The sequence below is a fragment of the Micromys minutus genome (genome assembly GCF_963924665.1).
Source record: "Micromys minutus genome assembly, chromosome: 11".
Lineage (NCBI taxonomy): Eukaryota > Metazoa > Chordata > Mammalia > Rodentia > Muridae > Micromys > Micromys minutus.
The window spans coordinates 48,723,586-48,746,151 of NC_137980.1; the positions used below are offsets into that span (position 1 = coordinate 48,723,586).

The following is a 22,566-nucleotide window of genomic DNA, read 5'->3' on the forward strand; positions in this document are numbered from 1 at the left end:
ACATAGCACTTAGTATGCTAAGCATCCATGTGTCTGATCAGATAGGGTTTAAGGGTATCTACATACCAGGCTTGTTCCTAGGAACTTAGAGTAATGTGTCTGGGTGAGTAAGTCCTGAAGTTACCACTTGCCTGGGATGACCAGCAGCCTCACCTGAAAAATTTTCTGTCATAACGGCATGGACCAAGGGGGCTCCCAGACATGTTCCTCTCTCTACTCAGTCCCAGTTACCTCTAGCTTCTGCCCATCTGGACAGCCCATCACTGCATTTGATTCTTTCCTCGGTATCTCCATTAGTTAAAGTCCTCCTTGGAGGGGATAAACAGTGTGGAACCAACATTTACAAGGTAACTGTCTGGCCGGACTTCGGAACACTGTTGCTCTCCTTGCTGGGATAAGATACCGAAAAGCAACTGAGGAAAGCTTGACTCAGCCCCTAGAACAACCGCATGCCAGTGGGAACAAGCTGCAATCTGTCGGAAAGTAGAGAGATGAGCATCTGCGCTTAGCCCCTTTCTCCTTATTCGGTCTGAAGCTCTGGCCCACAGGATGGTCCCACTGTCATTCAGGGTGGGCCTTTCTTCCTCAGTTAAAGCCTTCTAGAAACACTCACACAGCCATAGTAAAGCATACCACGATTCTCAGTCTTGTCAAGCTGACCATGAAGATAACCCACCCAGGCATGGAACAGACAGTACTCAATTTACTGTGAAATTCTGGAAAAACCTAATCTACAGGACCAAAAGCAGAAAGTACCACAGCACCAGAAATAGGGCCCAGAGATGGGAATGGGGGAGGGGTGACTAAAAAGATCACTGGGGAACGTTTTAGGTACCTGATTCTTATGACCATTGGCAGGGCGCTGTCAAAATCCAGTGGCTACCCAACAAAACAAGTGTTTCTTATATGGAATGTATCCCTCATTAAAAGTTAGGGCTTGGGGCCAGCAAAGCATGGGGCTGGGTGTGTTTAAAGCGGGTTTAAAACATCACTTCCATCTTGAAGCTACCATCCACTTGATTGCCTCCTGTTTTGGAAACATATCGAGAGAAACCGGGTCCCCGGAAACCCCATAAGCTCCCCTCTGTGCCAGCAGTCTGCTGATTTGTGAGCACACTGGCTTTTCCCTGGAGTTCACTCCTACCCAGAGGTTAGTGCTAGCCCTGCCGCTGTTGAGAGCTTGGAGAGTTACAGGTGGAGAGAGAGAGAGAGAGAGAGAGAGAGAGAGAGAGAGAGAGAGAGATCTGAGTAACATTGTAACACTGCTCTGTGCCTATAAACACTGCGGGGTCTTCCATCCATTGTAGATACAACACCTGCCAAATTGAACCGTGACTCAGGCAGACAGATCACCGAAGACCTTGATCTCTTAGCCCTCGGGTCAGAAGGAATGTGTGTCTCAAATGCCAGTCACCTTCCAGTTGAGTGGGGGGTAGGAGTGGGGGGTTATACCTGTGCTTGTGGGCAAGTGCATGTGTGCCCACGTGTACAGCTGTCTACACACACACCAGAGAAGGTAGATCCAGATGGCCCACCCAGTGAGCCATCCCATCAGCCCTAAGAAGCTCCCCTTTCCACACATTTGTTTGGTCTTAGCATCTTGGTTCTCTTTGCTTTATCCCTTCTACAATCTCAGGACCGCCCTTGATGGGTCTGTGTTCTCTGTGTGTGGCTCCCACTTTCCCCACTCAACTGTTTCCAGGCTCTTACTGTATGCTGCTGAAAGTGCCTTACTTCACCGCACACTTCTGTGCCATGCTTCATACTGCCTTTGCACACCCTCCCCCCAACCACCCGGTCACTGGAGGGAGCACCCTGCTACACACCTGCTGTGAACTCCGGAAGGTTGTTAAAAATGCACCGGAAGTGGTGTCCTGGGTCATAGGGCATGCGCTTGTTGTGATTAGCACCAGCATAGTGGCCTCTGCTCTGCCCACACACAGGCTACGACGGTCTGCTCACCGACCATGCCCAGGGACCAGTAATGGCTGTTTCAGCACGTTCCTCTGGTGGTGGCCTGATTCTCTTGGTTTTCTGTCTCTGAACTACTTGCTCAGACTTTTTTGCCCTGTTTCCTACTGAGGTCACCTTTCAGTGACATGCAGGAGTGCTTTGTGTGCTCCTGACACCTAACCCTTGGCTGGTGTCACCCCACTGCAGATACCATCTCCCACCTCTTGGACCTCCATGCAGGCCCCTGCCAACTCCTAAAGCCAACGCAGCTACGACAGAAGAAAGAGGGTAAAGAGAAAATGGGAAGTGAACCTCTAGTTCAAATCCTACATACTAAGTGGAACGAAATATTTACAGGGCCATGAAAAGAACTTACAGACCCTTTCGGTACTTCAGGGTGCCAAGAAAAGAAACAGATGAGTGTACAAAAGACCTACCAGCTAAAATAAATATTACAAAAGAATTTTTGCTAAAACAGTATAAAATAAATCTAATAACCATGTTCTTTTATTGAAAACCTCATGCTACGGGGAAATGACACAGAAGTTGGGGGGCGGGGTATAAAGACATCAGCCGAGGGGTGGAGCAAACATTCTACATGTGCCTGAGACTGGACCTCAAAAGTAGAGTAATGAGGACTGGGAGACAGCTCAGGGGTAAGCATGTTTATCCTTGAAGTGTGAGGACTGTTCAGCTCCTTAGAACCCACATAAAGCCGCCAGGGTACTGTGCATCAGGAATCCCAGCATCCCACGGGGAGGTGAACCTGAAGAATGTGGGGATAGGAGATTCCCTGGAGGCTTTCGGGCCAGCTAGCTTGGCAAGCAAGGTAAGGTAAGGACCAACAAGAGTTGTCCTCTGACCTCCACATGTGTGCCTTGGTGCGCGCGCGCACACACACACACACACACACACACACACACACACACACACACGGTAAAAAATAACTGAAGAACCAAACTAGAATAGAGTGGCGGAGCAATCAAGAAAAACAGCCTTTAAGAATGCAGAGGTTGGCAGTTAAGTTCCTCGCAGCCAATACCTCCCTTAGGGTCTCAGGTGCCCAAAGGCAGGGGCCACAGCGGTGGGCAGGATGCAGACAGGAGCTCTGGCTATACCTTTGGATCAGGCACTGATTTACCCAGCAAATGAGACTAACAAAGAGCGGGCACTTTTGTATTCAAAGCCAGTGACTAGGGCATCATGTGGCCTCAGCAGCCTGAAGCAGTAGCCAATACAGGGTCTTCCTTCACCTGGCTGTGGGATTAACCACATCCCTACTCCCTCAGTGGAGAGCCCAAGCAGTAAACAATGTACATGCAGAAGCAGAAGGCTTAGAGGACCAGTGGTGCTGGGAGCCACAAGGAAAGCTGACCTGAGCACATTGGACACCACCCAAGAGGATCAGGTATGGCCCCGTGACTCAGTCCACATTAGACCAGCTCACTGGAAATGGCAGTGACTGAGGACCTGGGGGGCCACATGTCCTCTCCAGGACACCTGTCAGCAAATTCTGGCTACTCTATTGAGTATGACTGGCTTCCTACAGTTCCCATGACTTAAGAAACTTCCATGGGCAGCTGAGTCCCACCATCTGCTTCACCATGAGTCAGAGGCCGAGAAAAGTCCAGTTATGGTACTGAAAAGAGGGAATCTTCAATCTGACCCGAGACCGGGCAACATGAACCTCTCTATCGAGGAACCAACATTCCCCCACTGCTCTGAGTCCACAAAAACGCAGTTGCTCGGCCCTGGGACTGCGTCCCAGGAGGCTGACACTCAGCGTGGATGCCAGCTGGCCCACGGTCCACACAGCCCACACCCCGAAGTTTCCAGGCTCTGGGATCTCACCCTGGTTTTGTTTGCATTTTGCATTGGTTTTTAATTGGTTGGCTGATGTAAGACTGTTGGCATTTACTCTTCCCCAAGAACCTTACAAAATAATAACGAAATACGTAAATAAACCACACCCAGCATCACCGCTGTCCCAGCTCCCTCCTGGTCCACTCCCCAGCTCTTTGTTGACAAGCGTCTCCGTTCTCACAGCCCACACCGTGGATGCAGTCCAAGGGCTCGAGCAATATGTGCTGAATGCCCCACGAAACAGACAGAAGGATGGGTTCCAATCCACAGAAAAAGCATGCATGGAACAGGTCACAGGCCCATGCAGCACAGATGGAAGTGCAGGAAGGTGGCTGTAGGGCCACTGTCCCCAGATGCTGTACCTGCAGATCTCGAGGGTGCACCTCCAGAAAGGGCTAGTAACCAGTGCCGCGTAGACACAGGAGGGAAGGCAGCCCTCCGCTGTCCAGATGAGCAGTGTGGAGCGGACAGGACACTTGGGACCATATGTGACAAAATAGAAAAGACAGGAGAAGGTGGCTTCCTTCCATCTTCTGACCTATGAAGTGCATGGCCTCAATTTTGAGGGTCTGGTTCCCCTAGCCTTTCTCCCGTCCACTACAACGTCTAAAAAAGATCAGGCTTTAGGAATTCTTGTTTCTCCCGCAGAGGACCCACATCCGGTTCCTAGCACCCACAGGGTAATTCACAGCCATCGGTTTCACCTGGCGCCCTCTTCTGAGCCCTGTGGTGGCCAGGCGTGCAGATAAACACGGAAGTAAAACAACCCAACGCATAAGAAAAAAAAGTAAGTTTTCAAAATAAAAAATAAGAGAAAGGCTGCGAGGTGGCTCTGTTGGTAAAGTGCTTGGCACACAAGCCAGACAGCCTGAGTTTGTTGCACAAAGCCACGTAAAAAGCTAGGTATGGCGGTGCATACTTGCAATCCTAGTACTGACAGGGCAAAACGAGGGGCACCCTGAGCTCACTGAATGGGTGAACCCCAGGCGCCAGTGAGAGACTTTGTCTCAAAAATAAGGTGGGCTGTTCCTGAGAAATGACCCGAGGTTAACCTCTGGCTCCAAAACTGTCTCCGTGTATGCACCTACGGTTTGCCGGCACACACCAGTGAAAAACTGTAGTAAGAGCAGGCAGATTCCAGCTGGTGAGAATTCGAACCTCTTCCATTCTTCCTTTAAACGATGCCCCACACTTTGCTCTAATACGGTCTGAGAGCATTCAGACACAGAGTCATAGATTACGGGGCTCTGTGCCCATGGGCACCCCACTCCCAGCTGCTGCACCACCGTAGCCACTGTCAGGCCTCACCTGGAAGAATTAACTGGACCGTCTTCAAATACAGACCGCAAGAGCCACAGACGGAGAAACATGTCCCCTCGGGTAGAAATATTTATTGCGTTTAACAACTTACCACAGCTGTTTACACGTTATTATAAAATGGAAATAAAAATGACATAGGTTTGGTGCCAAAAGTGACACATCCAAACTAAGACCGGTACAAAAATAAACTTTCAAGCTACAATTTTAAAATAAATATCGTTGAAACAGTACGGGAGAAGTGTGTCTGGCTGTGTGCTGAAGTGTCATTGCTGTCACCACAAGGCAACCCTGGTGCAGTGGCAACAGTGCCCGGGGAGCTGCCTGTGTTCTTGCAAGGATGCAAGCAAACGAACAAAGACAGATATGCAAGAGTTATGTTCCTGAGCTACACGAGTTTAGGGCATCTAAACTGTGGTGAGTTCCTGCTAAACAGAAGCCCCATGGGGTTGAGGCTGATGATCGTCCCTGGCGCCCAGCCACTGGCACCAGGGTATGGATGGCATCGTGCTCCGAGAGAAAGCTAAGCCCACTTGCAAAGCAAGCGGCTGACAAAAACAGGGGCTGTGAGTCCCGAGTGGCCCAGCATCACAATACTAAGTCTCCCACTGCAGATAAGCAGGGACACGGCAGAGGGAAGGTGACTCTGCTTCGTTTGGAAGCCCCGTGCCTGACACACCTTAGGTGATCCTGACGAAATGCCCAGCATTTCCTTTTTTACTTAATGCACACAGCAGCAGTCGACCCCAGCAGTCGACCCCAGCAGTCAATCCACACAGGAGGCCAAGAGAGCCCTGTCTGCGCAGGTCTTCAGCCTTCGGCAGCTCATGTTCCTCACCACAGAGCTGGACCAGGGCTGTGCCTGCTGGAGTAGCGTGCCGGCTGCTGAGTGAGATGGAGCCCAGAGCGTGACCCAGCCAACTCCCGCTCCGCCTAAAGTGCAGCAGAACGCTGGCTGGGCTCAGATCCCTCTAGGGCCCAGTGAGGATGGCAAATGCTGAGGGGAGCAGCGAGGGGGGCTAATGAGCAGGGTGCAGCCCACAGCAGAGTGTCAGCCTGTTCCACCTGAGCTGGTGCCAGAGACAACAGGAAGGAAGGACGCCACAAGTGCATCCCCGCAGCCACCTGCTGAGCTCCTCATTGGTCCTGGACCTTGGCTCTTTTGGCTTTCAGGGACAGGTGCTGCAAGAGAAAGAAGCATCACTGGGGTGGTGAGACTGAAAAGCAGCCTCCAGCCGAGCTCCCACAAGGAAGGAAGCTTCCACCCGGAGGAAGACTGGGCCCCAAACTGCAGGAGAGACAAGTAAAAATGCACACGAAGCTTCCGTACATCACCGTGGGCATCAGTTGGCAGGACTGAGGGATAAAAATTTTTTATCATAAAGCCAAATTACTACAAGTTCTCAGTAAGTGTTAGAGGCAGAAGGTATGAACATAGCTTCTAATCAGGGAGCTCTCCTCACCAAATGAGGGGACCCTGACATCCCATCGACAGCGTGGTCTAGCAGGGCACAGACCCAAAGCTGAGCCAAGGAATTTTTCCCAAGAGGATGCTGCACCCCCAACTGCTAGTGCCCAGTCCCCATGTCCTACCACACCCAACACAACCTCACAGGTCCCCAGAGGACGGCCAGCCCTGAAAGAAAACAGCACACTACCAGTGTGGGGACAGAGTGGCAGGCCCGGTTCTAATGGTGGACTCAGGCCTGGGAGAGGAAAGCACAGGTCCTCAGTGAGCCAGGCATCACTCTCCCCATCACAGCCGTCTCTCTGCGGCAAGACTGAGTTTGCTGCTTCTCCGTATTCTCTCATCTCTGGTCTTCAGCAGGCACAACCCTACACTAGTCCTGGACATGTGCACCCAGGAGGGACGATGACACCCTCTGCCTGGGAGCCAGTTTTCATTCCTCACTGATCGCCGAGCATAAACAGTTGACTTTGAGTCTTTCCAGGCCTCTTGAAAAACAAGCGGTGGAAAGTCACTGAGGCGCCTGAGGCTTAGCACCCAGCACAGCAGACCTGCTCCGCATGGGCAGCCCCAGGGGACCTGGAGAGTCCCCGAGGAAACAGCTCTACCTGCGGGCCTCAATTGGAAAAGATACCAAGCTGTCCCAAAGGAGCTTCAGGGACCCCATCATGCAAGGCTGCCGTTCTGGGTGGTTTCTAAAGACCCCAGTTCTTCCCAACGCTCTCATCACAGCATAGGTGACAGGCTAAAGGCAGAAGTCTGAGAGAAGAGACAGATCGCTGACCCTGTCATTTCTTCCATGTTCTGAAACAATTTGCCCCTTAATTTTGTGGGTCTGACCTAAATAAACTAATTTGGAGCTGAGAAGAAAAAGTAACTCAGTTTGTCAGCCATTTCTACTCTCCAAGAGCCTCAAGGAAGCCAAGACAATGCTGGGCTGTGCCTAACTGCAGGCCCCTGCTACTGCAGCATGCCCTGCTCTCCACTCAGAGCCTGCCTTTCTAATTTTCTTTGGCCTCCGGGGTAGTCTCCAACTTATGGGCTCAAACAAACCTCCTGCCTCAGTTTCCCTAGTAGTTAGACCTAAAGGAGCACAGCAGCAGGACCAGCTTAATTCTTCCAAATTTTACACAAATCAATCAAACCAATCTCAGCTTGAATTCACTGTGCAGCCCAGGTGCCCTGATGGAGAAATGGAACTCAGATCCCCTGTGCCATAAACAGCAGCAAATCCAGACTAAAGCATTGGAAGCAACTTTTAGCAAACCACTGGAAAACAAAGATGGCAGGACTCACCATCTGTCTTTTCTCTGGGTGCCAGGGTCTGAACACAGGGCTAAGCATCTGCTCTGACACATACTGGCACCTAACCCACGGGCAGAATCCTTTAAAAGGACAACACAGGGGAGTGTCTGTTATGAGTACTCTCTGTCCTCAACTTGACTACATCTGGAACTAACTAAACACAGTAGTGAAGGGTTTTCTTAATTGGAAGTGGGAAGACCCACTTTGATCTTCTGAGGTGGGAGGATCCACCTTCAATCTGGACCACAGCCTGTGGAAAGGACACGGAAGGGGAAGCTTGCTCTCCCTGCCTGCCTGCTCTTGTTGGAAGTCCATTCCTTCACTGGCATCAGAGCCACTTCTTCAGGACTCTGGCAGATACTGGGCTGAGACATCCAGCCTCGTGGACTGAGCAACTACTGGATTCTCGGACCTTCTGCTGGACTAGCTGGAACATACTCTGCAAGCCATTCTAATAAATTCCTTTTAGATAGATAGATAGATAGATAGATAGATAGATAGATAGACAGACAGACAGACAGACAGACACTAATTCTCTATCGTTCACTCAGTCAGCCCTGTCCCTTGAGAGAACCCTGACTAACACACTGTTACATACGTCCCAGGTCTGGCTAACTCTCCACACTCTCGCACAGAGAAGTAAATTCTAAATAGAAAACAGCACAGGAGAGAAGAGGGTTTAGGGTTGCTGAGAAATGCACAAAGTAGGGCCCTAGAGCAAATAAAGAAAAGAAAAAGGTAGGTGTAATGAGTGAACACAGAGACTATGAGGCAGAGAGGAATCAAATACAAGGACAGAAAGTGAAGTGCCCAGGATTCCTCAGTTTAACAGCCAGCCGGGCCCTGCAGAACAGACAGTAATCCTGAGAAACTGTCCGAAGTGAAGCTGAGGAAAAAGACCAGAGCCTTTGTGATGACTGAGACACAAACAAGTGCTGGACAGAACGTGTGCGACTGGAGCTTCAGCGGGTCAAGACTGGAGCAGGAAAAACGTGGATTTAAAGGAAAGCACACCCCTAATATGACTGTAAACAACCACTCACAGATCTAGAAAGTTCAGATAACTCTGAGAAAGATACACATGAAGAAAGTATCTCAGATCAAATGGCTGGAAAAGAGGGGAGAAAAAACTCAAGAGCAGCTACAGGGGTTAAACAAGGCCCACTGCAAACACACAACGGCCTGAAGATGGCCGCTGGCCTCGCAGAGTGTACACACCAGATGCAAGAGATGAAAACCAGCAACAAAACTCATTCAAGGAAGAATTCCACGGAGGAAAACTATTCTTCAGAAATAACGAAACAGTACTCCTGTTTTCATAAACAAAAAGGGGGTGTTCCACCACCGGGCAGCGCTGAAGGTACACTAAAGGAGGTCTTGAGGGATCCACACAGCCACAGGGCAAAAGAAACACTCTACTCTGCAATCTGTGGAAGACACAACTAACTGTTCAAAAGCAATAACCGCAAACTGCCAAGCGCAGCATAAAACATGCACAGGAATAAGATGCTGACCAGCAAAGCACAAAAACCAACTACCTGGTGGGTTTCTTACAGTCCCGCTCAGCAGTGTGATACTAACTCAAAATCAACCATAAGGAGTCTAGGGTATAAAAGGCCATTAAGAAAGAAAATAGAGGACTAAAAGAAAAAATTCAAATTCTCTAATTTGAAAGGCAGTAAAATAATTTTTTAAAAGGAACAAAGATTAAAATGAATGAACAGAAACTAATTCCAAGGCAGCTTACAGGCATCAGTAATCACTGGGCAACTTCCAGCACCACACTCACACACTAATAATTACACTAAATCACTTACCACTGCAGCTCACCCAATGTACTAAGTTAATTCGTTGATTGAATGAATTAATTGGAGCCCAGTAGAGACTGAACAATGGCACACACCCAGTTTACCTACCAAAGTTTCAAGCAGAATCGGCCATCTTTGAATTCAGTCATATTAGGATGCATAGACTTTGGGGACAATGAGTGAATCATTTTTGCAAAAATGAGAAACAGAAACCTTAAATCTATTATCCAAAGCGCAAGTGGCCTGCAGGGGAGCATGTAGCGGACTACACCGTGAGTTCTGACCACCTTGGGCCTTTCCTTATGGGGATGCAGGATTTGTTTTTAACTGCACTTCCCTGTGAAGGCAATAACAGTGGTTTCACCAAGAGGTTCTGGGGGGGGGGGGGGGCTGGAGGAAGCTGGGAATGATTTAGGGAGCCTTAAGACTATGAGGAGGCTGCTGTTTGTCTGGAGTCATGTTTCATCCATCCCTACCGTTCCTTGCTGATAAAAGTGGGGAGCCAGCTCCAGCAGCCAAGCAGATTCTATGGCGGTCACATCCCGCATGTAATACTTGGAGGTCTGTATAACTTCATTGTAGATAACCCTGAAACAGAGAATAAACATGAGACACACAATGACAAGGACACAAGGTGTCCCTGCCCTCAGCACAGCAGGAGTGTTCCATCCGTGTATGTGGCCTCTACACACAGGCACGGTGGCTGCTCACTCACCGGGCTGACCCAGGCAGCAGGTCAGTGCATCTCAGACGCGACTCTACATCCTATATGATCTCCAAGGCTCTCCGGTTACCCACAAAGAAGCTTCCTAGATTCTGGCCTGCACTTACAGAACTCTGACCAGAACTTAAAAGACTTAATTAGAAAGTGCAGAAGTAGCACTCAAAGGCTTGATTGTTCTGAAAGTTACTAGAAAACGACTATAAAGACACAGACCAGAACCATCCAGCGGACGAAAGTAATTTAGATACAGCTTGGCTGTCTGTCAAAACCCACCTTTCACTCCACATGATTACACATTATACAGAGGATAAAGACTCATCTAGGGCCAAGTAACAAACCAAAGAGCAAGAGCAAGGACTGTGTTTTTGAAGCCCTGGACTCAGGAATCCATAGAGTAAACACTATGGTTTCTGAACTATGGGAAGAATTAACTATAAATACAAAATTAACTATAAATACAAAAGCCACACCATTTGCCTCTCAAACAGCAGAAAAGGAATCTGAGCTGGTGGAAGGAAGAGGCGAGTGGGGAATCTAAGGCTTGGGGGTTCAACCCCAACACAGGAAGGGAGAGAAGGAGAGAGGGAAGAGGGGAGGAAGGAAGAGTGTGAAGAGAGGAGATGGGAGTGGAATGGAGGGAAGGGAGCTGGAGAGAGGCAAAGGACACACACTGAATTCTGGTCCCCTCCTGGACTTCTACCCTCTCCAGGCAGCAGAGAGCCCATTATAAAGCCAGCACCACTGTCACACCACCTAAGAAACTTCTAGATCTGACTGGCTACATCTTGGTCAGCTGTTATACATCAGAAACCCTGCCCGGACGTGTCCCCTGCCTCACCCCGGTTCTGACTGAGGAGGCTGGTGGGACCCAAGAACCTGCATTTCCACCACGGGTCCAGGTGATGCTGCTGCCTCTGCAGGGTAAAAGGTCCCAACACGGTGTTCCCAGGCTGCCCTCCCATGGCTCACCACTAACTCTCGTCCTTCCCCAGGACGCTGTCCTTTCAGCTCCTCAACAGCCAAGTGTAGCTGTCCTTAAATTTTCTAATCCTTTGCCAATCCATATTTTTGTAAAATACAATATAAATTAGAAGTCGGAAACAAACACAAACTACAAGCTGAGATTAGCATCGCCTGGGAAGGCAGAACAGTACGTGACCTGTGAAAACACCTGCTGCTGCCCTGTCCTGCCTTCCCAGCCAGCACTGCAGACGGAACCCACCAGTCACCCACCGACAGCTCATTCCCAGTCCCCCAAGACAGGTGCCTCCTTCCTGTTGCCACAGCTACGTCACCCTAGTTCCTAGGTGTGGATGTCTTTCAGTCCTGCCTAAAATATGCCAGTCACCAGGGTTAGCTTCTCCATGAAGCCAGCCTGGCTTCCCAGCACCTACAGTACCAACCCACAGCGCGCACACACTGCCCTATAGAAAAGCTTCCTATGGGCTTCAGTCTGTTTGCCTGTTAAGACTACAGCTGGCTTCTAAGTCACCTCTGTATGCTGTGCCTGCTACAGCAGGCCTTCAGTCTGTGGTGACAGTGAGCACCTTTGTTGCTCCTTACCACACCTTTGATTTTAGCAGGAGACAAACTTTGCCCAAGTTGCCCCCAACCCACAGTCCCTCTGTCGCCCCGAGCACTTTGTTGGGAGGGTGAGTGAGGAGGTGACCACCATTGGATTAGGGTGATTTCTTAAAAGGCTGCTTTTCTGAGTACCTGCCCAAGGCAGCTGGGCAGTAACTGGAGGACTGTCTACCTTTAGGGGAACCCTGACAAGAGTGCCGACCCTGGCAACCCAGCACACCAAAGTCAACACAGCAGAGGGGACACCTGTGCTGCAGGCCTAGGCTGGGCTTGGGGACCCAGAGACAAGCAGAACCAAGCTCAGTGAGGGGGAGGGGCTTGCCAGCGGGGGAGGGGCTTACCAGCGGGGGAGGAGCTTGCCAGTGGGGGAGGAGCTTACCAGCGGGGGAGGGGCTTGCCCGTGGGGGAGGAGCTTACCAGTGGGGGAGGAGCTTACCAGCGGGGTGGCTTCTCTGCGTAGAGGACTGAGGCCGGGTGGATGTGCAGTTCGTGGTCATCACGGATAGTCCTTGTGAGACACAAGAATTCTGTGTGAAGCACATTGTATGCACTTACTGTAAGAACTTCAAGTGCTGTACACATTTAAAATTTCTCACACATGTCTCAATACAACGTGCTCCCCCAAATGTTTGTAGACTCAGTTTTACATAGACAAGACACTACTTTCTAAAGCAGTGGTCCTCAACCTTCCAAACCCTGCAACCTTTAACATAGTTGTTCATGGTGTGGTGACCCCCCCAACATAAAATTACTTTTGTTGCTACTTCTCACTGTACTTTGCCACTGTTAAGACAGTGTAAATATCTCTATGTGAGTCCTGTGAAAGAGCTGTTTGACCCCTAAGGGTTCACAATCCACAGGCTGAGAACCACTGTCCAAACACACCCTACCACCACTACCACCTGAGAAGCCAAGAATAAATCATGCAAAGTAAGCAAGGGTCAGCACAGAGGGACACAGAAGTCCTGTCAGCTATTTCAGGTTCAGGTTGGGGGCAACTTGGGCAATGTACACGACCTGTCTCCTGCTAAAGTAGGAAAGTGTGAGTTCAGCTCAGCCGCACAGGGCTTGCCTTGCATGTGCAAGGCCCTGGACTTAATCCTCAGTGTGGGAGGGTTGCAAATGTGGACACTCAGACCCCACAGGAAGAGAACGCTCCATCCACATTTATGTTTGTGTCTGTCTGCTATAGATCCCCTTTCAAAACAATCCCTTAACAACAGAAACTGTGAGTTTTAATAGATTTCCCTACCACCCAAAGTTAGACACTCAACACTAAGGACCCTAAGGAGCTAAGACTGAGCCTAGCAGGCCCACACTGGCCAGTTCCTGTAGAGTACTGATTTCTAATTCCAAATTAGATTTGGTTCAATCTGATTCAAAAGCGACAAAGTAAACAGCCAGCTTCTTATACAAACAGATCATAAATGTTGGCAGACTAGAATGTCACTTTCTGAGTACACGTGGGCATTTCACATGGGGCTCTGTGTGCCAGGCAAGAGCTTGAAGCAGTAGTACAGGCTCATCACCAGCACCCTAAGACAGCACTTGGGGTCCCACCATCTGTCAAATGGTAGTGGGCTGGAAATTCAGAGGAATGGCCGACCTGGAATCACCTTCTGTGAGGATGCCCATGAATAACTGTAGTCAGCCACACAGAAATAGTTGACACTTGTCAGGAAAGAGGAGCAATCAAAATGATAATGGAGAACCACTGGGGAGGAGCTCAACCTTTCCAGGGGGACCCTCACCTGAAGACCTGACTGTGGGAGCGGGGCTTGTGAAATGGGCAAGAGCATCATGGGAGCCATGATTGGAGCATGTGGTCTGGACCAACAGTACAAGAACAGAGAGGCCAATGGTTCTGCTGCTAAGTTCAAAGTCCCGCAACCGGAAGATGAGATGGAAATGGCAGCCAAAATTACAAACGCTCAGTGAGGGACAGAGAGATGGCTCAGAGTTAGGAGCACTGGCTTATCTTCCAAGAGACCAGAGTTTAACTCCTAGCAGCCAAACGGTGGCTCACATGTAACTCTGTCTCAGGGGATTTGACACACTCTGGCCTCTTTGGTCACCAAGCACACATGTGATACACTGACATACATGTAGGCAAAACATCCATACATAAACACACACACACACACACACACACACACATTTTTCCTTAATGTTCAGTGGATAATAATATATGGAAGAAATCTGAAAGAGAGATAGAAGAAAGCCTTTAAATTGTTCCCTTGCTACAGACAAAAAGGTGGCTCATCTTTGTGGCACAATCCTGTAATATCAGCTCCTGAGGGTGAAGGGACTGAGGCAGGGGGATCACAAGTTCCAGGCCAGTCACGGTGAGAAGGAAGACCTCAGGAAGAAAAGTAAACTCAGCACAGCTAGGTGGTCTGGGCTCCACCCTGAGAACTGGATGTGAGGACATCTACACCTTAAACAGGTGCAGAGGTCACAAGACCACAATGAGCCAGAGGGACAGAAGAGAAAAACTCAAAGCAACAGTTCCAAGAACCGGAATATTTAGCCTGGAGGAAAGCAGACTAAAGTATGCTGTAGTTTTACAGTAAAAACTACTGCTGGCACCCTGCAGAAATGGAGGACAGGACGAAGAATGACCCACTGGGAAAAGTGGCTTCTCCAGAAACATCTGTTAATGGATACTCCCACAGATCTGTCACTGCCATCCAAACACTGTCACTGTGTACAGATGGCCTGAGTAGTAAGACCCCAGAGGACAAAGGAACTGCTGCAAGCTGGACAGCCAGCTGAGTTCGGGAAGGAGGATGATGGTTAAAGGTTGCCTGGCTTTCATCTCTGCACAGAAGCTCTCTGTCCCCTTCACTGTCTCCTTACCGATATGCTCCGGTGGAGTGGAACCGTGCCGCATTTGCAAAGAACCCCGACACGATGCACCTCAGGACCGGATCCGGATCACCTACACAAGGCAGCAACAGACGCCTGGTGAGACCCAGCACTGCCCAGCCCCCCCTCCCCTCCCCCTCCCCCCCCTCCTGAAACCATCTCTGAACACACTCAGCTGTGCCTCCCATGCCCATGGCTGCCCAGCATCTGAGGGGGCGTCCTCCCCCAGCAGCAGCCACAAGGCAGGTCTGCCCTGTAACTAGAGCCTCTTCAACCCCAGGCCACAGAGGACTGGACCCAAGAAGCTGCCCCAGCACTGGCTGGTGAGTTCAGAGCACTGAAGAAATGCCTCTTCCCCTGTCTCTGGTTGTCAGCCAGTGTGCAGTTCCCCACCACTTCCAAACACTCTGTTCCTTCCTAAGTGACATCTCTATTAGAGCAGGCACATCTTTTATGAGAAAAGCATCTCCATTCACTAGCTCACAGCCATGAGGTGATTGCAAATTATCAGCAGGAATAATTAGCCTTTGATGGCTGGAAATACCCCTACTTCACCAATTCTGAGGCATTTTAACTCAAGTCAAGGCACAGTCACAGTGACGTCATTCTCTTCTCAGTGACACATAAAATGACTGTGGATGTCCATCCCATAAAGAAAGTGTGTTCTTTATGGGATTCTGACCAGAATCCCATAAAGAACACACTTTCTTCTCAGGGGGCACTTCTACTCTTTATTATAATAGTGTGTGACCCTCAAAACTCAGCTTCGTAACATCTCATTCCTTAGCACTCCATTCCTCGTATTAGGAAGATTTTTAATCCAACCATGTCCTTCCCGGGCAGTGAGGAAGGTGCAGGCACACAGATGCAGATGTGGCACTGTCACTTCTCTGGCAGGTCACGGGGCTCTAGGCAGATGCTCTCCAGGGGGCAGCCCTTCTAAGTGCCCTGTTTCTGCCCATGGCACCCTGGGCAAGCCCTGCTGATCCCTCCTTCCCTGCATTTATCTCTGTACTTGCCACTGTCGTCCCTGGTTACCAAAGGTCTACAAATCACTTCTGAAAGGCCCTCCAGCCTAACTTCACAGTATGGTCTCCATGAAGCCCGAGAGAACCCGTTGTCACTCCTCAATCCCTTGTTCTTAGTATAAAAGCAAACGAAACACAACCTCCTGGACCCTGGCCCTCACAGGCCTACCTTTAGCCTACTCACTGTTTTCCTTCTACACATGAGATAAACATAGCACATATCTCTCAGAAGGCTGAGCAGGATGCAAATGGACACACGACGCACTGAGAACACTGCCTGGCCTGGCAGATGCTGTCAGCAAGTGTCAACAGGTGCTGTGGCACAGCAGGCTTCAGGAGTGTGGAATGAACCTGTGTGCCACTTCCTGGAAGGCTCCTGGTCTCTGGCCACTCTAGCTAAAGCTGTAACATCCCGAAGGTCATGTGACCCCTCCCAGGACTTCCTGGTTCCTCAATATACTAAGGACAACATCAACCCCACTTTAAACAAAAGAAGATAAAGAGGGGATGCAGAGACGCTGACACGGAACAACCTGCTGTGGACTCCACAAATGGCTACCCCAGCCACTGCTGCAGGCTAGACCATCTGGCACAGAGGTGTCCTACCCTTGGTGAATGCCTTAGCTAAACATGTGGCAGTGCCTGCTTTAATAACACTTGCATCTGAGAAGAAAATGCAATTTTCATGTAATACCTATGAATATGAATACAATCCACCTAAAAGTAATTGTTCAGGCTGTCAAGATGGTTCAGCAAGTAATTACAGGAAAGCCTTAAGACCTGAGTTCAGTACACGGCAAAAGAAAAGACCCAACTCTGCGTCTCCACTACACACACACACACACACACACAGCAGGCGGATCAGAAGTTCAAGTTCATCCTCAGCTACATAACAAGTTTGAGGTCTGTGACATGAGCCACTGTCCCAGAAAAAAGAAGTAGATGTACTGCAACATCCGTCATAGTGTTAGTAAAGTCTGCAATGACCTGGACGCTAACGACTTTTAAGCCTTTTTGTGAGCGTTAGAAATCCGGAGGAAGGAATAACAGCCAGAGAAATAACAATGATCTGTCCAGAAAGACAATGGGTGTGTGCCGCTCAGAATGTCACAGGCACATGACCCCTTAGCAGCCCAGCACAGGAACCTGAGAATGCAACTGGACAACACAGGGCGGAGAAGCCACAGGCAGGGGCCAGCCACACCCACCTTCGCTGGACACCTTGGGCACCTGGAACTTGACAAGGAGCTTCTTCAGCTGGTCCCTCACAGTGGCAGCTCTGACAAGACCCTTGTAATTCAGGAAGTGCTCCTGACACCACTGCGAGCTCTTGTTGTGCTGCAGAGAGGCCACAGACGAGACGTTTGCATGTCAGACACAGACACAGCCACAGCACAGCAGTGACACAAACCCCTCCCCTCCCCCACATTCTGGTCTGAGGGGACCTGCCCTACCCCTACCTCTAGAGCAGACAGAACAAGCAATCCGCCTGGTGCTCCGAGACACCACTCTCCACGGTACCAAGCAGTAAGAACAGAGGCCAACGTGAATGCCCCACAGCAGGGTCAGTCTGTTAACTTTCCCTCTCATCTTATTAACTGGGAACAACATGTGCAGAGTCACATTCAAACCCCGATCTGCACTCAAACCAGGGTTTTTTCTACCAACAATGCTTAACTTTCTATTTTCCTGAGTCCGATGATTGTGTCTCCTTTAACTTTCTGCGGAGCAATGTACTTCTAAAATCACATTTTAAGCCATGGAGGAAGAACTTTCAAATAAAATTTTTATTAATTAGTTAAATGTTTTAAATTGAATTGAATGTTTAAATAACATTTTAAAAACGTAATTCCCACAGGACTTTTTCACAAGGCGCCTGTATCCCAGATTTTAACTGACTCGGTCTGTATCTCATTTACTGATCATCCTCAAATCTCTGGTAGAACAAAACCCGCTATTCTCTTTAAAAATGTGTTAATTACTGAAAAGATCACTGACTATGAAATATGAACCTGGGATGGCTCTGAAGAGCCCTCACAGCAGTGGCTCCCATTCTGGCAGAACTTCCCGTTCAAACGCTGCCCTTCCTCCAAGCTCAGTGAGTGGGGCACTGGGGGGCGGGCTGCCGGCCCCCTGAGAAAGGACACATCCCTTAGCCTCTCCAGCAATTCAAGACTGGAGTCTCAGTGGGAGGCTGGTGGTCTACCTAACCGGAAAGCAGAGGGGCCTCTTGGCCAAGTGTGTGTACACTACCCTCTGACCTTGCTCCTAGGTCATCAGAGTGGGTGTGTGGAGGGTCCCTGAGCGCGGCTGTGCTTACTTTGATAAATGCTTCGTACACATTGAGCATGGTGAGATGGTCACCCTCCTCCACGGCAAATTTCCGGTGCATTCGAGTCTGTGAAAAATAAAGCTCCATTCAGAAGCGACAACCACGACCCTCTTGTGCCGAGGACGGCTGACAGCTTGGCCTCCCATGTCCTACAGCCATTTGCTGCTCATCACCTCCCTTCAGACCCCGCCCTGAACTCTTCTTTCTGTGGAGAAGTCCCTGGGGTTGAGGAGGTACAGACACAAGCATACGGAAAGACACAGACCCGTTAACTTCAGAACCACACCCACATTTGCGTGTGGGTGACAGGCTCTATCTCCACAGTGTACAGGAAGATACAGAACCACGCATGTGAACACTTCCCATGACACACGGCACACTCAAGTGCAAGCTGGGCTCCTTTATACAGCTGCTGTCAGCAGTTTCTAACCGAGTTCTGACAAGAATGTGTACGAGGACAGTGTGAAGAGCTCGGGGAGAAGCTGGACTTACCGCCTGAGACTTCTGGTTTGAGGGGAACACGAAGACATTCTGGATCTGCATCATGGCGGCAATACTCAGGACCTCCTGAGAACAGCCGAAGTTCCCTAGAATGTGAAAGGCATGTTTGCAAACAGACAAAGCACCAACAGGAGAGAAGGACATCTCCCAACGCCTTCCTTGTGGTGTGCTATAAAATAAGGTCAAATGTTATATAGTTCTATTTTCAAGTCTCTCATACACAAGTACAGTGCCATGGAGGACCACAGGTGTCTCAACTGAGGCTCTTGATGCCAGCCAGGGCGAGGCCACGCTGGCCTGTCACTAAGGACAGATCAATGGTATGCCCGCTCCCTGTCATCTGTGTGGACAGCTGGAGTCCAGGTAAGAGCACAGAGGGGAAGGGGAGGAAGTGTAGGGCTGTCGCTCCAGCTGGCCTCCCACTCCTAGCCCATCTGTGGGGTAGCCTGCCTCCCACTCCTAGCCCATCTGTGGGGTAGCCTGCCTCCCACTCCTAGCCCATCTGTGGGGTAGCCTGCCTCCCCAAGTACTGCTCTACTGTGGGAAGTCTGCAGCGGGACAGCATCCTGAGTGCTGCTGCCTCTTGAGAACAGTCTCTGTAACAGCTCACCAACGAGGACAGCAGACCAAGCAAACTGCACTCCTACCAGGCTCTCCACAGCTCCCTACCCGAGGCACAGCGGATTCTGCTCTTGCTGCACTTAGAATCTGTTTCTCAGGGAAGGTGAGCCCCTCACAGCTAACTTTCACCACATTGGCTCTGAAATCTGCTTTCATGAACTGCCACTTGATGTAACAGATACACAAAAACATAAAATATGAACAGCACCTTTCCCAGGAAGGGGAGTAGATCCTGTATCATCAAGATGCTTGTACGTAAAGAAACAAGCCATGCCCTAACTCTCATCCTCACAAAAGTCGGCAGAGAAACTGGAACCCTGTACACTGCTTGACAATGCTGTCACACAGCCACTGTGGCACAGGGTGTGATGGTGTCTTGGCAGCTAGAGTTAGCACAGCCATTTTGGAAAATACACAGTTGTTGATCCATAAACCTTACTTCGGGGTACACCCAAAAGGACTGGATTTGGTGCGTCGAGGGGACCACATTCTGGTGTCCACTGCAGTGAACACACGTGTGGAAGCAGTCTCATGTGCATCCGAGGAGGGATGGATAAAGACAACATGATACGTGTGATGTATCACACAAGCTTTAAGAAAGTAAATCCTGCCGCCTAAGACAACATGGATGGCAGTGGAGTGTGTCAGGCCTAGAGTACGCCAGGCGCAGGGTTAGCACACACTGTGCACTTTAATAACATATGGGTCCGGAGTAGAAAGGAGCTGGTGGAGGCTGCTAGGATGAGCAATAAAGATGGAAGATGTTGCAGTGATCTAACTCAGTGACAAGCACATCATGGCGTACAGTTCCAACTGCCATGACAACGCCCACAGTGCTGGATGTGCTGACTACCTTGACTGAAGCTCTCCACCGGACAAGTGTCCACACTGTCTTACACACGTCTCACCATTAGTCACAAACAAGCACTTCGTCGCTATTGCCACGTTTACACCATGACTGGTCCCTCTTCCCCGAGTGCACAGATTTCAGAGAGCCCAACATAAAGAGAAGAGGAGCCGTCAGGCTCCACCCACCTGACTCCAGCAGCATCTTGGCAAACATGGGGTTCAGAGGAAACTCTGCAATTCTCATGCCAAGCGGCTCGGTTAGGCGACAGTCTTTGTCCAGACCTGCCAGCAGAACAGAAGAAATCAGGAGGCAGGCACCCTGTGCAGCACTGAGCAGAAGCTGGGAGAAAAAAGAGGACTCGCTGTTCCTAAGCACAGCCTGACACGAGGGCCGCACGTGAAAAGAGGAAGCCGGAGCTGAGCTCAACACCAGTTGTAAACGATGCTGCTTTTAAGGAGCTCTAGTCAAGGACTTCGGTACAGGCAGCAGCCCGCACTTCCTCCTGCTCCCTCTCTCCTCAAACAGTGCCTCAAAAATGCAGCATCCTCACATGAGCAATCACAGGGCTGGACACAAAGAATCTGAACTCTGACCCTGACCCTCTCCCCCTTGAAGTAGACAGACTACTCCATCTTTCCAGCACTTCCCCACCATCTCCACCTTTTCTGCAGGCCTCTCTACCAAACACCATCAGGCACGAGATTCCCAAGAACCCCAAGATACAGACCATAGTTTCACTGATTAAATGCTCCAAAAGCTTGGGATGAGCCAGAAAAGCTATGTCCTTTCTTTTCCAATACAACCGTCTTTCTTTAAACCAGGGCTTCCCCAGCACTCCGGAATGTTTGTATCAGTGAGGACAGAGTCAGTCCACTCTGTGACTTTCAGAGCCATTGCAGAGGACAGATGACAGAGAACCAATATTCCCTGCCCTCAGTTCACACAGCCCTATCATACACTAAGAACTGGGGGCAAAACCCTAACAAGACACACACTACAGGCTGATGTTATGTCCCAAGCTTAAGACTTCTCATCGGTGGGGAGCTTTTACAGTCACAACTGATGATTCCTTCACAGAGAAAGAAGTGTAATAAATGAAAATGGTTCCCTCCCTCCCTCTCTATCCCTTACACACACACACACACACACACACACACACGCACGCGCGCACGCGCGTGCATGCGCCAGAACAAATCACAGACCTAAGTTCAAGAGTTAAAACTCGGAATAAAGCCTGCGAGTCAGATGTAAGAAGAGTCAGCAATGCGGTTTCCTTTGCTTGTCTGGCTGGTGCTGGTGCTGATGGCAGGGGCTGTACTCAAGGTCTCACACACCAAGCACACACTCTCCCACATCAGTGTGTCCTGAAGACATGAAGACACCAGCATAAGAGGCAGAAGAAAAGCAGCAAAGTAGGAACTGTGGCCTGCACATATCTCCACGTAAACCTAAAGATAGTTTAAAGTGCATGGGAGACGTGTGAGTTATGTGCAAATGCTATGCCACTTTACACATGCGTGAGCATCCCTGCATTTCTGGTATCTGAGGGGAGTCCTCGAAGGAAATTCCCATCCACAGATACAGAGAGACCAGAGACAGTAATTAGTCTTGCAAACTAACTTGCAAACAAGCAGAAAGGTTCTCGATATCATAAGTCATCAAAGACATGCAAATAAAAACCACCAGACACCATTTCCTATCCACTAGGTCAGCTGTGCTTAAAAGACAGACAATACGAAATGTAGAGAAAGTTGGGGGTAGGGATATCCACCAAACCCCACATGTTGATGTTCACAGCAGCATTATTTATACTAGCCAAAAGGAAGCAATTCGCAACACCCACTATGTAACAAATAGAAGGAAAAAATCCTTCTGCAGTATGTCCACACTCTGGGATACTACTCCGCAGGAAAAAAAAAATGCTCCACTGCCACAGGGACACATGGGTAACCTCAGAAAGAGTAAGTGAAAGAAGCCATCCGCCAGAGACAACCTAAGATTCCACTCTAAGCAACAGTACACAAGGCAAAGCCACAGCCAGCACGTTATGGTTGCCTGGGACCAAGGAGGACAGGACTGAGCGTGAGCACTTAGACACGTTTCTTTTCAGAATGACGAATATACATAAAACTGGATTATATAAAGACAGAACCACAGAAGCCCTTGAACAGAAAGCTGAAAAGGAGTGAACTGTATGGTGTATGATGTATGCCTGAATAAAGCTATTTTTACTCAAGACAAAATCTCAGGGAAAAACCTCCACTAAGACTTATTGACAAACTCAGACTCACAGAACATCCCATGAGGCCACCACTCCTAAAAGACATGGCACCTGCTGAGCCGA

The 22,566-nt window shown here is 49.6% G+C and overlaps 1 protein-coding gene across 2 annotated transcripts in view; it reads right to left on the reverse strand.

The window, feature by feature from the left end:
- Positions 1-22,566, reverse strand: part of DHX35 (DEAH-box helicase 35) — a 77,648-nt gene that overhangs the window by 17,606 nt on the left and 37,476 nt on the right. The window contains exons 15-22 of one of the 2 annotated variants that reach the window (XM_080924975.1): positions 20,408-20,503; positions 18,743-18,837; positions 18,239-18,316; positions 17,127-17,256; positions 14,882-14,963; positions 12,459-12,530; positions 10,191-10,302; positions 5,210-6,315 (exon numbers count right to left, since the gene is read on the reverse strand). In XM_080924975.1, the coding sequence (XP_080781101.1) occupies positions 6,271-6,315; positions 10,191-10,302; positions 12,459-12,530; positions 14,882-14,963; positions 17,127-17,256; positions 18,239-18,316; positions 18,743-18,837; positions 20,408-20,503 (710 nt within the window). In that variant the 3' untranslated portion in view covers positions 5,210-6,270. Of the gene's footprint in view, positions 1-5,209; positions 6,316-10,190; positions 10,303-12,458; positions 12,531-14,881; positions 14,964-17,126; positions 17,257-18,238; positions 18,317-18,742; positions 18,838-20,407; positions 20,504-22,566 lie in introns of those variants that run through there. The other variant, XR_013975228.1, reaches the window with a different exon arrangement.